This window comes from Psammomys obesus, unplaced genomic scaffold (genome assembly GCF_907164565.1).
Source record: "Psammomys obesus unplaced genomic scaffold, mPsaObe1.curated_primary_1811, whole genome shotgun sequence".
NCBI lineage: Eukaryota > Metazoa > Chordata > Mammalia > Rodentia > Muridae > Psammomys > Psammomys obesus.
The window spans coordinates 1751525-1768117 of NW_026590699.1; the positions used below are offsets into that span (position 1 = coordinate 1751525).

General features: G+C 41.4%; 1 protein-coding gene across 1 annotated transcript in view; it reads left to right on the forward strand.

The window, feature by feature from the left end:
- The window catches only part of Csmd1 (CUB and Sushi multiple domains 1), a 1555059-nt gene that overhangs the window by 279144 nt on the left and 1259322 nt on the right, over positions 1–16593 (forward strand). Inside the window, exon 2 of the mRNA XM_055608400.1 lies at positions 6685–6901. Coding sequence (XP_055464375.1) covers positions 6685–6901 — 217 coding nt within the window. The remainder of the gene's footprint in view (positions 1–6684; positions 6902–16593) is intronic.

Below are 16593 nucleotides of genomic sequence, written 5' to 3' on the forward strand. Positions count from 1 at the left end.
TCTTCTTCTTCTTCTTCTTCTTCTTCTTCTTCTTCTTCTTCTTCTTCTTCTTCTTCTTCTTCTTCTTCTTCCTTCTTCTTCTTCTTCTTCTAACATTTTGCCTGTACTCAGTCAGCTGTGTCTCCAGCCACCACAGAAACTAGACAGGCTGGTTCATCCCCACTGCCTCTTCATGAAAACCAAGGCAGAGCTATAGAAGAGGCATGCTCAGTTGTCATTACTATGTACTAGAAACAAATCACATTTCAGTTCTTTGAGGTCCAAAGCTCAGACCTGTCTGTTGACCACATTATGCCAGCTGCCTTCTTTGCCTCCTCAAAGTAGAGACACTTAACCATCACTGGACAAAATGGAGTGACTTAACGAACACTGGGCTAGCAATATCTCCATGATGAAAACATCCAGGTGTTATGGTGAGGGAAGACCCTCCCCAGGGGCAACAGAAAGGGAAACAACAGTTTGGTTCTGGGTCTGCCTTGCCCTGATGGTCATGGCTTCCTTCCAGAATTTGGAATGAAAATACTAAGAGACAGAGATGAACCTGACTTCACCTAAACCAGGGAATACTTTTATCAATGGTCCTGCTAGCTACTTGATGAGGCTAAGATTATAGGGGAGCTCTGTTTGAGGTAGTGAATGATGACCCCTTCGTGTTCATCTAGCCACCCGATTTAGTGAACAGGAAGCTCCCTTGTATTTCCCCATATTCTGTGTGTGGATTTCTGCTAAACCAATACCACTGCTCCAAAATTCAACCCACATCATGCAGAGCCTCCACAGACTGCAAGCAGGGTAGTCAAGGGTCTCAGTCTTCACTGAGTATTTATTAGCCATTGGACAACCGAGCCATGAGTAAACATTATACCTCACTAAATTATAGATGTGGCAATGAAATGAGACAGAAGCATAGTTAGTGTTGTTGTGTGGGGTTGGAATGCTGGTTCAGCTGTAAATCTAGGCAAACCAGTTTGCTCTTGTGCTAGGATCAGGTACAGGAAACTCTAAAAGAAAAGCATTTGGGAGAGCTGGCTTAGCAAATGCAAAGGACCTGGGATAGGACAGGCTGGATGGGTTCAAAGAAATTATACAGACAAAACCTGTAAGTGACTACAAGAATAAACCTTAGTGGAGGAAGGCTGATTTCTCTTTGTATTTACATAGCCCTGTGAAAATCTCCATCTTCTTGTAGGAGCCATCAAAACTGATCCCATGGCTCATTTACAGTGTCAGGGTTACCTGAGTGGTCTTGTTCATTCTTGTATACTTGGCTCTTCACAGTACTCTGAAGGGTATAATCTGTCTCAAGTGTTGGGATTAAAACCCAAACAAATAGCCAAGTGCTCTTGGCTACTGTGGCTGAAAATCAAATATTCTTTACACACAAAACCACCCTTTTCAAACTTCTTTCAGACCAATGTAGTAGATTGACCACTATGCGCGCACACACACACACACACACACACACACACACACACACACCACAACACACACACACACACACACACACACACACACACACACAGAGACAGAAATAGAGACAGAGGGGAGAGAAAAAAAACCTGGAGGACAATTTCTAATTGAAAGTGAATATATATATGGACATATCAGTTATATGAACTGTGAAAAACATACATTAAATTTTTCATAGAATGGATGTCTGAAATGAATGGAAACTGACTTTGAGGGTTTTAAATATTTGAGTTCTTTCTCATCTTGAACTGTGCTGTTTTAAAAACAGCAGAATGGTAATCCTGGTTTGTCTCAATCATGAATGTTTCTTGGTGCTTGTTCTCAGTGATAGACATCAATTGTGTACTTTATTGCACTTCCATTTTCACTACCAAATATTCGTATGGTCTCCAGTTATAGACAATACATCGTTAGATAATCTGCTTATGTTCCAGTTGTTCTTGATGGCTCCTCTCAGACTTTCTCACACATGTTAGTAGCATTCAACACTGGCTAATATTTCCTGCTGTTCTTTAAATGCTAAGCAATATGAAGCAGGCCTTTCTGCAATTAATCAACCAGATTCTGTGTTAGAAGATTCTTATTGGTCAGATATTTGTGCTCAGCATGGGAATGATGCACAGCTGACTTCTCATAAAATACTATCCTAGTAAAAGTAAATGGTATTCATGAATAAAAAGCTGACCTGTTTTTAACTTCAAAGTTTATGCAATAATTAAATGAGACACAACCTGAAAGTCACATGAAAATTGAAATTCTATGTATATCTTTCTTCCTCTGTAATACTGGAAACCAGGCACAGAACTGAGACAGCAGAACTATATGAGTCACAAAGACACGGGCTGTAGAGAGGGGCAAACCAAATACCACCGTATTCAGAGCAGAGGCTGAGCCTCCATAAACTTGATACTTTTTCTTTCATTTTGTGTGCCTATAAAACCTATATCTTGTGGACTATGTGCCCAGCTCAAGAAGTTGGTTGCCTCACTCATACCACAGCTTCAGTGGCTTGTTGGGGCCTATGGGAACCTGAACCTAGGCAACCACTTCCCTGGATGACCGTTTTGAGAGGGCAATCAGTCTGGTGATATTCTCACCTTCAAAAGATAGTGGCATTTTTATTAGCTGGAACTGTTGATGGGTGGGCTCATGCCCCCAAAGCACTTTTCCAGTTGTCCTTGTGTGAAGTCTGAATTTTACTTTGTCTACACCCTTTTGATCTTTAACTTTATACTCACTAATATCCCTTTCCACCAAACTGAACATGTTTTCTCTACTTTTCTGCTCCATTTGCTGCTCTGTCTCATTGTAAACGTGACTAAGAGCAAAGAGCAGTAACCATTCAATTACCCTAATGCTGCAAAGTCTTGAAATTCTTTTGATACATGACTTACTTCATTACACTATAATGTGATCTTGGTTTCTCAGGACATATGCAAAATACAGCCACATTGTCTAATAAAATAGAACATAGATGGACTCTAAGCCAGTTTCCAGGAGAGCCCTTCTTCTGCTTGTCTATACCTGCCCCAATGCCTCTAAACCATATGACCCTGCCCTCAACACTATATGCTTTCTGGTGTTATGAACTAGCACTGCAACTACTCGATGAGCTTGTATCCTGGCTTTTTCTATCCTGAAACTCTAAATGCTTCCACATTACAGCATAAGCCAGCACCCAAGCCTTACAGCACACACACTTGAAGTACTCCATTTTTGGCACCAGTGTTTTATTTACCTATTTCCTAATAGAAGGTGATAACCAACTGAAGCAATGTGGGAAAAAGAGAGGTGACAAAAGCAATGTGCAAAAGGGAGGAAAGGGGTTCTATAAAAGTAATGTGATAAAAGAATTGAATAAGGTCTCATTTGGGCTCCTTGTTTGTAGAAATACATTCTAACATGTGTGAAGTAGGAGCACGAGTCTGGCACATGGCCTCTACCTACAGGAAGCATGATTTTAAGATGGATTATACGTCTATAATGTTGCTCCCTTCTCACTAATCTATGAATTAGATCCATCTGGAACTTTATTCACACAGCAATTATTGCAAATATGGACTTCAAATATCTTCATTTTTAAATATCCTTTCATGCTCATTAATTTTTGTGTGTTTTATATTAAAAATGTACAGAGCTATGAAGATTTATTTTTACATTGTTGTCTTTTGGAAACATTATCATTTTACATTTAGGTCTCCAATCCACCTGGGATTAATCTTGCATATTTTGTGGAACTGAAATCAATAATTATTTTCCCATTTGGACATCTAATTGAAAAGTCCATCCTCTTCCCAGTGCTGACAAGCCAGCCTGTTGCCAGTGCAAAGCATTGGCTTCATTTTAAGTCTGGAGTTGGTAACTGAGTGGGGTGTTGGAATTCTTCTCTTCTTCTTACCTTTTTATTTTTTAATGAAGTATTTTGTTTCCTTTTTTAATTTATTTTATTTATTTTTTGATTATACATGTTATTCACTTTGTATCCCAGCTGTAGCCCCCTCCCTTGTCTCCTCCCAATTCCACCCTTCCTCCCTCTCTTCCTCACATGCCCCTCCCCAAGTCCATGGATAGGGGAGGTTCTCCTCCCCTTCTCCCTGACCCTAGCCTATCAGGTCTCATCAGGAGTGGCTGCATTGTCTTCCTCTGGGACCTAGTAAGGCTGCCCACCCCCAAGGGAGAGGTGATCAAAGAACCAGCCCCTGAGTTCATATCAGAGACAGCCCCTGATACCCTTACTATAGAACCCACTTGTAGACTGAGCTGCCATGGGCTACATCTCAGCAAGGGATCTAGGATATCTCCATGCATGGTCCTTGGTTGGAGTATCTGTCTTTGGAAAGACCCCTGGGCCCAGATTTTTTGGTTCTGTTGGTCTCCTTGTGAGGCCCTTTTTCCTTCAGGTCTTTCTGTCTCCCCCTTCTTTCATAAGATTCCCTGCACTTTGCCCAAAGTTTGGCTATGAGTCTCAGCATCTGCTTTGATACCCTGTTGGGTAGAGTCTGTCAGAGGTTCCTATCCTGTTCCCTGTTTTCTCCTGCTTTCAATATTATCCCATTTGCTTCTGGGTGAGGATTGAGAAACTTCCCTAGGGTACTCCTTCTTGTTTAGTTTCTTTAGGAGTATCAATCAACTCCCATTTTAATGACTGTAACATTACAGTCAACTGTAACAGTGAAAAGTTTACAACCTCCAGTTTTATTCTTTCTCAAACCTCTGTCGACAGTCTTAGCCTGTACCACTGAACCAGAGTCCATCTTAGGCATGGGAACTTTGAAATCCTCTTGGCTGATTAAAAAGTAAAGCCAGGGATGATAGTCTCTTTGCTGAGAACTCTTGAGCATTTCTTGAAGTCTCTGTCAGAATCCGTGGAAAACTCTGTCTCCTGATCAAACATGACTTATCCTGCAAAATGCACAGTACTAATTGGTACCCTGAAGGCTGTCTGAATGTTCTTTCCTGGGAACTCTTTATGTCTGGTAACCTGGTGTGACATGATGGGTGTCTAACAGTGACTACTTTTCAGCTGACATTTTCTCTTGAATTTCTTTTTTTTCTTTTCTCCAATTTATAATCAAGTCTTCACTTTCTTTTCATTTACTATGAAGTACGAATTGCTAGATAAACCAGAAAAGCTGTTTCCTTGAAAGCCTTTTTCAAATCCCTGTAGCTTTAATATCTGCGTGTTACAGTATTATTGTTAGATTTAAATTTAGTGGAAAATGGGTTTCTTATTAGTTCTTTGGTTTTAAACTCATAAATCCCTTTCATTAAATCTCTTTTATTAAGATTGAGCAAACTCCCACAATCATTTGATAATATTACCATGAGAGGTCTGAGCTCACTGAGACCTACTATGGTGAAATTTTTTAAGTCTAAACTGTAGTTTGAAATAATTCTCTGTTTGCAGTGCAACAAAGAAAGCTGGGATAATACTTGTATTCAAATACTTACACAACATGCAGTAATCGTAGCAGGTCCAGGGTCCTTGGAAACTTCTACCACGGTCCTAGTGTCAAAACATTTAAGAATGCACGATATGTTGGTAGGAAATGGGCCAAATGAGAAGGAAGGAGGGTTTGCAAAGAATCTAGAAATCATTCCACAGCTGTCTCCAAACCCATTAGATACTGAAATAATCTAAAAAGGAGTGTCTTGTTCCCGTCGTCCGTGTTGGTAATATTTATAGCAGAAGGAGTCCCAGTGCAGTGAGGCAGAGAGGGCAGTTGGCCTCTTTGCACCTTAGTGACCATGCTTTTCCAGGGATCCACCTGTCTTCTTGTTTTTCAAGGCAGGCAGATGGCTGGAGGTAACTAGATGGAGGGAAAACTATAACTGCATGGGGACTAAGGAGGCTTTCACTGAAGAAGTGTCTAGGAGGGCAAAGCAGGGATGTGAGGAAGGGCGTGGTGGGAGGCCCTGGCGGGAGCAAGACAAGAGCAGCAGGAAGAGGTCCGAGTGAGGAGGAGAAAGGAAAGGAAGGTGCTTCTGGACGTCTAACGAGGAGGGGATAGCACATTGTGAGGCTATTACTAATCTTCCAGAAGTGATCTTTATGGCAGATGGTCCTCAGAGAAAGCCTGATCCCTCAGGTTATTCTACAGAACTGGTGTGTGGGGCTAGTTCAGAAATACAAGTATGTAAGAGAGTCTTCAAGGAATTGTACATGTACACACACGCACACAAGCACACACACACACACACACACACACACACACACACACACTCCTGGGAAACAGAGGCAAAGGGAACCCAGTCCTTTAGCTCATTTCCTGCTCTTCCCGATATTTCTGGGTCTTGCTCAGTGGGAAATGCAAGACACTAAGTATTATCTAATCAGCAAATTTCTCTTAAGTACCACCATCATCTTTGTTCTTCCCGGGAAAGATGTTGAATGCAGGACATATGAATTTTAAGATGGTCTAAATATCAACAGTCTATGGAGATCATTGGTGGAGAATTTGTTCCCCTGTAGTCTAAAATTAAAGCTGAACTTTTGGTGTGAGTTCCCAAATATGACCCTATGTTTCTTTTCCATTTAATCTTCTGTTATTTCCCCTGCTCTCCTTGAATAGTTATGAAAATTAGCATTTAATAGTTATGTAAAAGATTCCCATAATACATTGTTAAAGATTTGATCAAAATGGCAGAGGCATCCTTAAAATTATCTCTTAATGTTGCCTAAGGTAACAGTTTATTTTATGTTTTTCTACCCAGGCCAGAACTGTGGTGGCCTGGTCCAGGGTCCCAATGGCACCATTGAGAGTCCTGGCTTTCCTCATGGGTACCCCAACTATGCCAATTGCACCTGGATCATTATCACTGGGGAGCGCAACCGGATCCAGCTGTCCTTCCACACCTTTGCTCTAGAAGAAGACTTCGACATCTTATCTGTCTACGATGGACAGCCTCAGCAAGGGAACTTGAAAGTGAGGTAAAGTGCCAACTTTTTCTATCATAGGGTAGTGACATGTTTAGCTATTCCATTCTGAAAATATAATTACAACTAATAATCATATTTATTTACCAGAAAATTAATCCTATAAAGAAACGTAAGAGACAACATCTGCACTACTTTGGGAACATTTGTTTCTAACTTACCAACTTATTATTGAACACAGCTTCTAAGTTGCTCAAGATCTGTTCAGCAGTATTGTCAAGGTAATTTAAATGAAGTCACAATGCACCATTGTTTTGAAGCAATTATGGCTATCAAAGAAAAATAAAAACATTAAATGCAAAGTTCAATTAGGACAGTAGGAACGCATACTCTCCACTGTGAGAGGGCAGGGTCAGCAAAGACTCTCAGCAACACTGAATTCTGGGAAGCCTTGGTTGAGACAATTCTCCTTTCTACTCATTATGCATACATCCTTTTCATCTGCAATCTCTACTACAAGGAAAAACACACTTGCTGCTATAGTTCTTGTTATATTTCCCATTAGTCAAACAACATATCACACAAGTCACTTTAATTGACAAAGGAAAGATGATATCCCTTTGAAATAAATCAGATTTTCTCAACTAAATTTAGGAAATATATATTGCATAATTTTTAGTATTGTGCTGTGGTCAAATCAAAGCTATCATAAATGCTAGCCAAGGACTATACCTCCCATCTGCACTCACAGAGCAGTCAACAAAGTAATATGCATACTTAAGGCTAACAAAATCTTTATCCTCCTGGCTTCACATTCTCCACTAACTGGATTGTGTTCATTACCTGAGTTTTTACAGCATGACTGACAGTAGCAAAAGGAATGGGGCTGTTGAGGCAAGCAGAAATGCATGTCCATCTTAGACAACTTGTCCATCTCTTTCTGAAAGACAAGGAACTCTCACCGGAAATTATCTGTGTATGTAGTTGAGAAATTTACATCACTACAAAATACACAGTTAGCGTGTTCAACACAGTTACTTTCAAATCAATTTTTGTATGCTGATTTCAGATATAATATGCCTTTTGTGAGTAGTTGAGGTTAGCAGTTATCTGCCTTAAGACAGCTTTTTTTTTTTTTCTTCATTGTAGATCATGCAGTGGATGTCCCCAGTTTTTAATGAGTCAGGTGAATTTTCTTTCCCTTGTTTAGAATGCATGGTCTTGTCACTGGGAGTGTGGACACTGTATCTACTTACACAGCCTTGAATCACTGGATATGAAAGGTCCTGACATCCACTCTTCACTCCTGAATATTAGCTCTTGTCTTTGACCTACAAGTGTTGTGCTGGTTAGTAGCAGTGTGCTGGGAAAGCAGAGTTACAGCAATAATGGTAGAGAGTCTGCAAAGAGGAGGAATGGAGGGGAGGTTGCTGTTAATTCACTATCGCCTCACATAACCATGGGAAATGAGTCCTTCCCATTTCCATTAAAATGCCTACTCAGTGTGTACTCAGAAATACTTCTTTATTTTCTTAGTAATTTTTAATATTTCTTTCACATGTAAGAAGTCTGTTCCATGTATTAATTTGATTGATATCTGTCTCATGGTTTTCAACAATTTGTTACCCTCTTTGGTTTTTGTGGTGATGCTGATATAATTTTATTTTAATAAAGTCTAGAATATTTTTCTTCCTATACTCAGTGTTGTAACAGGAGCGGTGATGGGACTAGTAATATTAAAAACGTTAGGATCCTTGCATTTTGCGATGTGACCCCACTGAGTATTCCACAGCTAGGTGTCTATGCCCAAGGAACGGCATGATTATTGGTAAGTTGGCATGCACTTTTGCCATATGGCTTCTACTCAGCAGCATTTACAGTGGGTCTGGGGGAGAGGGAAAGAAGAAGGAAACTGTCCTACAGTGACTAAGCCTCTTTATGTGTCATTAACATCAGAGCTATACTGTGGTCACACTTGGACCTAAGTGTGTTCTGAGGCTGGATACTGCTCTGTCTCAACACTGTAGAGCTTAGTCCTTCCTTCTGCTCCACACCTAGAGGCCTCTGGGAAGCCCCAGGCCAGGGATGCAGGGACTCCTTTCGAGATTCTTCTAGGTGCCTAAGATAAACTGGCGAAACACATCAAAGGTTATCCTACGCTGCTGCTGCTCAGGGCCACCCACAGGCCTCATGGCATGCAGGAGACAGACCACGAGTGTTGTTAGGGAAAACAAAGGAGAGTGTACTCCTCTTTTACTATTCATCCGTACTCGATGGGTAAGATAACCATTCTAGTTAGTACCAATTTTAGTTAGTTGGGGAGGATGATGCTACCGTCAGTGCTACACTTTCTCCTTTACACCACTGTTGTCTCTGAAAGATGACTAGCTATTAGCACTTAAAGCAAGTGGTCTCTCAGGAAGGACTCCCGAGGACAGGATTGGTGTGGCATTTCTGACCCACACATTCATGATGGGAGTGGCTTCTGAGAGCTACCCAGGACTGCTTGCTGTACAAAGGCTGTTTGTTCTCTAAATATGCACTGACTAAAACTTAACAGTTGTTTTGTTAAGCATTTTAAACACCCAATTCTAAAGAACAAAAGAAACTTCTTTTCTTTGTCATAATAAGGGATATTTTTTTCTGTATAAAATTTTATTGTCTGTTTTTTCTCCAACTAAGAAAGCATAGGTTTTTTCAGCATAGAGTTATTGGTTGCCCTGTAATTTGAATGCAACTCAGGAATACATACTTTACTACATTTAAAAAGTATCTTAAAATATATTTTAAAAGATTAGGGACACCAAGATGCCTATTTGAGTACAGACACTTGCCCACAACCCGATGACCTGAGTTCAGACCCTGGAATCAACATGGTCGGAGGCAAGAAGCAATTCTCATAGCTCTCCTCTGACCTCTGACTCACAAGCACACCTCTCACAGGTGTGTCTGTTTAGCATAGTTTTTTTTTCCCTTGTCCAAGTGCAACACACATCCATGAGGCCCAGCCAGATGACATTAGTAGGCTTCCTCCTGTGCTGAGTGGTATCAGCCTCAGTGATCCCTGAATCCTTGTCTGGAGAGTCCATCCCACAACGTGTGCGATTAGGGCTACTCTCATGGGTCTCTGTTCAGATAATGCAAAATGAAGTGGATGACACTCCCTTTCTGTGCCTGGGGACACTGTCCTCCATGGTGACTGACAGCTAGAATGGGCTCTCTGACTTTGAAGCAGTATTCATTTTGTATCAAATCTGAAAATAATTAAAGTTGTCATCAATTTTCAACCATAATGCCATAGCAACAGCAGAGGCTGCACAGAAATTCACCCAAATCTCAGAAGTGAAACTGAAGGAAAGGTGGGGCCCCAAACAGGAGAGAATGAAGATGTTTCATGCTCACCATGAGCTGAAAGACCAAGGGAAGCAGTCACAGCACTTAGGCGCCCTTGCCCGAGTTCCTAGAATATTATCTCTGATTTTTCTGCAATGATAATACTGAGGACAGAGAGAAAATGCGTGCTGTAGCATTGGGATCAGAAAATCTTGAATTCACAGTGTGAAACTAGCAGTGTTTCTAGTTATTCAAACCTGGTATGGCATGCTTGAGTACAGTAATCACTGAGAAATCTACTAGCACTGATGATGCGGAAGGTAGTGTGAGAATATGGTGGTTCAAGGCCCTGGAAAGGGTTCAACTCACAATAAGGACATTTAGCTTAGAGATACAGGTTGGCTGGAATTCTGTCTTTCTGGCCCCATTGTAGTTATGAGGTCTTGAGGAAGCAATGTGTAGATCAATGGCCAGATAAAAATCAAAGTACCGTGCTGTTTTTAACTAGAATGGTGACTGCCACCTTGATGAAGGTTTGGGGAGACATGGTTCAAGCGGTTGTGGATGCTGCTAGGAGATGCTGGCCTCATGCTTACCCCAGACCCTGACCTCTCACTCTTGGCCAGCCACAAGGTCAGGAACTGAAGAGGACGATCTGCATGTCAGGAGATTACAGGGTGAAGGAGCCCAGAGTGACAGGCTTGGTGGTCCCTGGAGGTAACAGCTGCAGAGCTCCTGACAGCCAGGCTGCCTCTCAACTCCAATCCTTTAGCAATCAGCTCACAGTTACCTAATTATTGCTGGGGATTAAACTCAGTTGGCAGAGTGTGGGGCCCTAGCTTCAGGACCAGAATCAAATACACCTGGGAATGATGACCTATCTGACCTCTTGAAACAGGGCAAAGCCAACTATGTTAGAAATATGAGTATGCGATTGGGACATAGACATAAATGTCTATAATATTCTCCTCCATCCTTCCACCGAGTAATTTTAATATATAGTCAAGCTGAAGCATTGCTACCTGTATCTATGTATTCTTTTTTTTTTTTCTTGAGGCAGTATCTCATCATGTTGCATAGAATGGCCTTGAAGTTACACAAACCCCTTTGTATCTCTCCTCTCCCCACTCCTTCCCTGTCTACTTCCTTCCTCCTTCCCTCTTTCTTCTGCTCTCTACATATTCCCTAAGAAAGGTACAGTGAAGTCCAGGACATCTCTGGTTGTTTTAGTTTGGTGGAGTTTACTGGAATCTGTCAGTTACAAATCATTAATGCTGAGAAGTTACCTCCAGTGTGTAGGGCCGCCCTTACATGGTACAGGATTATCTGCCATAAAGTGTCAAGGATGCCGAGTGAAAGCTGTGAGTGACAGCACTGTCTGAGACTGTAAGTACCTCACTCTGGTTCCCACTCAGAAAACCAGGCTGAAGGAGAACCAGCTGAGGCAGGACTGTGTGCTGGGTTAGTCTGAGGGAGCAGAACTGGGCAGAGGTGTGAATCTGAGGTCTCACATGCAAGGAAGTGGGCTGTCCACAGCTTTAGGCATAATAGAAGCTCTTCAAGGAACCTTTTTATGGTCTCTTTCAAAAGGCAATAAAATTATTATATTTTTAGCCCTTGGTTTCAGGGAAAAAGGAAGAGAAAGTGTCAAAAAGTCAGAATGGCATTAATTGACTTTTATTCTTCAAGGTAGGGGATCTGTAAAAATAGTTTGTTAAAATAGCTTACTGGGAATCTATCCATATTAATAAGCAATAAGCACTATAAATGGATTTCCAGGATTTTGAAGGACTTTTATGTGGATGACCATATTTCTAGTTGAATGATTGATTTTTATCTGTTTAAGATTCCACTCCTTTCTTCCCTCATTTTGAACATTGATTGGCAAAGACAATTCCTACCTTTTCCCATATAGCTAAGAGCTGAGAACAATGTGAGTGAGCATGGTGAATTTTCAATTTTCATTGAATAAATTTTCATTGAATAATTACTTCCAAAATAATATTCAAAAGAATGAGTGCTATATGCAAAGATATTATTTGTCTCATTTTAAGTCATATGCTTTTAAATTTAAAATGTGAAAGATCCCGTTTTCTCATAATAAGCACACCTCTTCCCTTTGAAATGAAACATCTATACTCTGTATCTGAATATACTAAAAATAAGCAAAGAGGCAGATGTTAAGCTCAGTTCCCTCCAGCTGTGTCTCTCCCACCTTACTTCACAACATCTGAAATCATAATTAACATGGGCTCAGAAATCTGCCCTTGATTGTAGAACTGGGTTCAGCCAAGGAGACCTTCAGTACGCCTCTGAGGCTGCATTGTTCTGAAGAATCCATCAGGGTTTGGGGGGAGGGGACTTCCTTGAGAGGATTTTCTTAGCTCTATACCTGTTTGCCTTCTCTCCCTGCCATGTCTAGGGGTCTGGTTTCCTTGGTTCTGTGCCCTTGGCTCCTTCCTGTTGACCTCTTTCTCACTGCTACATTGGTTCAGAGGATTTTTTCTCATAAACTTATTTTCAGCCCAAATCCCAAACCTTAGACACGGTATAAGACACAGGGTTACAGCTACTGTTTGGCTAGCATATAACTCCATATATTGTGTGATCAACTTCTGTAATTCTTCTTTGACAAATCTGTGAGATATGAATATTTTGTATATTGTATGTATACATACATACATACATACATATATATATGCGTATGTATAACGTACAAACATATATATGTAGTTTTAGGACTCGCTTTAGTATATGTTTAGAAAGAAAGGGTGAGTGACATAGGAAACAAAAAAAAATAGGTGAACAGTAAGAAGAAAACTGAGCTGTAGACATTGGTGGTTCCATACAGTCTTCTAACATAAACTTCTGAAGGCAGAGGCTGCCCAGATCTTAACTTCTATCCATGGACTCTTTTCTAATCACATCAATAGTTCTGACACGTCCTTAATGATAATATGAAAAGTAAACCCAGCGACTATTGAATACAAGATGGGGACTGGAGTCCCTGTGATTCTTACTGAGGCTGCAGAACTTTGCACTTACTTCCTCAGGCAATGACAACAACCACCTATTTTAAAAGATTGTGTTACTTTTTAGTTTACACAAAGATTGTATTTATACATGTGCCATAATGTTAGGGTGTGTCAAATTAGCATATAGCAAACAGAAGCCCAGAAGATTCCCTAGTTTATACCCCCAGTTATTAATATGGCATGGTGACTGTAGCTGTTACCAAACAGCAAAAGATATCCATGGCTCATCTCTGCCAGCCCTTCTCATGTGTTCAAAGTTGGCAGTGTAGGCAAATATGTGCTTTGGCCAGTGTCAAGGGCTAGGTTAAGCTTGAACTTCCAGAAGAGAATCCAGTTCTTCCAGGCACCTTTGAATGTTACATTTTTTTTATTAGAGTTTATTCACTTTGTAACCCAGCTAGGCCTCTCCTTCATCCCCTCCCAATCCTACCCTCCCTCCCTCCTCTTCTCCCATGTCCCTCCCTCAGTCCACTGATAGGGGAGTTCCTCCTCCCCTTCCCCCTGACCCTAGCCTATCAGGTCTCATCAGGACTGGCTGCATTGTCTTCCTCTGTGGCCTGGTAAGGCCACCCCCCCCCCAAAGAGAGGTGATCAAAGAGCCAGCAACTGATTTCATGTCAGAGATAGCCCCTGCTCCCCTTACTAGGATTCCCACATGGAGGCTGAGCTGCCATGGGCTACATCTGAGCAAGTAGTTTGTTTGGAGTATCTGTCTTTGCAAAGACCCCTGGGACCAGATTTTTTGGTTCTGTTGCTCTCCTTGTGGAGCCTCTGTCCCCTCCAGGTATTTCTATCTTCTCCTTCTTTCATAAGATTCCTTGCACTCTGCCCCAAGTTTGGCTATGAGTCTCAGCATCTGCTTTGATACCCTGCTGGGTACAATCTTTCAGAGGCCCTCTGTGGTAGGCTCCTGTCCTATTTCCATTTTTTTCCCGCTTCAGATGTTTGTCCCATTTGCTTTCTGAGTGAGGATGGAGCAACTTCCCTAAGGTCCACCTTCTTGCTTAGCTTCTTTAGGAGCATAGATTTTAGTATGTTTATCCTATATTACATGTCTAAAGTCCACTTATAAGTGAGTATATACAATGAATTCTCAGTAGAGGAATATTGAATGGCACAGAAACACTTAAATGCTCAATGTCCTTAGTCATCAGGGAAATGCAAATCAAAACAACCCTCATATTTCACCTTACACCCAGCAGAATGGCTAAGATCAAAAATTCAAGTGACAACACATTCTGGAGAGGTTGCGGAGAAAGGGGAACCCTCCTCCTTTGCTGGTGGGAATGTAAACTTGTACAACCACTTTGGAAATCAATCCAGTGCTTTCTCAGACAAATAGAAATAGTGCTTCCTCAAGATCCAGCTATACCACTCCTAGGCATATACCCAAAATATGCATAAGTACACAACAAGGACATTTGTTCAACCATGTTCATAGCAGCTTTATTTGTAATAGCCAGAATCTGGAAACAACCCAGATGTCCCTTAATGGAGGAATAGATACAGAAATTGTGGAACATTTACACAATGGAATACTACTTAGCAATCAAAAACAAGGAAATCATGAAATTTGCATGCAAATGGTGGGAACTAGAAAAGATCATCCTGAGTGAGGTAACCCAGAAGCAGAATGTTACGTATTTATAGAGAGCAAGCCCTTGATGTATTTCCTGTGTGCTGCGGTCACTGTTTACAGTGTCTGGGAGGCTTAGTCACCTGCTCCATGGTTAACTGTGATGGGAGTTGGGAGCAATTAGAAGAGAGCTGAGAACATTTGCTATCATTGTTTACTGCTCATGAACTCATGCTCATTAATTGAAAGGCATGGTCAAAGAGTCCAGTGTTTTCCAAAGCAGTGGGAGCAGCTTACAAAGGGAAGGTGAAGGCTCCTTTATGCTTTGGGGGTGCTCTTAGTACACAGTATAACAAATGTGTTTCCTGACTAAAGAGAAATTATAATCAACTTTTTTTAAAAAATAGATGAACACTGATGTTTAAATTACTCTCTCTCAACGTTGTGTCCATGACCCTCTGTTGTCCAGTTATGGAAAAAGCAGCGTATGCACTGCTTTTCCTGACTCCAGATGCCAGCAATCTGAAGAACAGGTACCGAAAGAGAGCAGAGCAGAGAGAAGGCAAGAGCCTGCAAACAGCCCAAACTGACATACTGTGTCTCCTCCTCCCACTGTACCTGCCAAGCACACACAGCAATTCATTCTTAACCATGACATTGCATTTTGACCTGTTTGTCTGGAAGATGTCTCTGGAAATAGCCCCATGAGACCTCCCATTTCACCATACTCTCCATAGTGAAAGCAGCAAGCCAGGGGGATGAAGAGCTTCATGATTGCAAGAGATGGATTCATAAAAATTGTTACTGTCCACCATGGTCAGAATGAAGAGTATGACCTAGCAAAGGCTAACACAGGCATAATTCAGACTTAAAGCTATGATTGGTATTAAGAGTCAACTTGAGAGGCTCTAGTATTAATCAGGGGGAAAAAAGTCAGGGCATGTCTGTGAGGGAGGTTCTAGATTGAGTTAAGTAAAGGAAGAAGACCTGCCCTAAATATGGAATTGGAATGCCCTGTCCCATGAGCTTAGACCTGAGACCCAACAGAAAGGACAAAGCAAGATCAGCAGCAGAGTTTGTCTCTCTGCTTCCTGATGGTAGCTGCAACTGACCAAATGTCTCTCATATCTGTCACCATGGCTTCCTACCAGAATAGGTGCTACTCTCAGAATGTGAGAAAAAAATAAACTTTTCCTTTCTTTGGGTGATTTTGCTAGATATTTTGTTACAGTACGAGAAAAGTAACTCATGTTCGGGTCACTGCTACTTGCCACTAGACAAGGGCCGCCATGTTGAATTTTTACTGTAGTGGAGCAAACAACACTGATCATGTGGAGGGTGTGAAGACCCAGCCACACAGCTGGGGCTCTGAAGTATCAGCCCACAGATGCCAGGCAGAATCATAGCCCAACACATGGGCTATGAACAGCCCTTGAGGCTGTTCTGTGGCTTCAGGGTTATCTTCCCAATTTCTAGTCCTGTTCAAACCAGAGGAAATTCTTTGGAGTAGTGTAGTAGAAACCTGAGAGCCTAAGGAACATGTGCATTCCTGCTCAGTCTACAATCCCCGTGCTTTAAGACTAATCGGGAAGAGTCCAAAGGCCCTTACATAGCTTGAGCCCTGCTAAGGTACAGTTATTTTGTGTTGAAATTGAACATTTGCCCTGGTCCCATGAATCTTCTGTTCTGGTGCTCACCTTCCTGGCAGGGAACATTCCTCAGGTGAAGTTTATCTGAGTTTTTGCAGGTGATATGCTTTCTTTCTTTCTTTCTTTCTTTCTTTCTTTCTTTCTTTCTTTCTT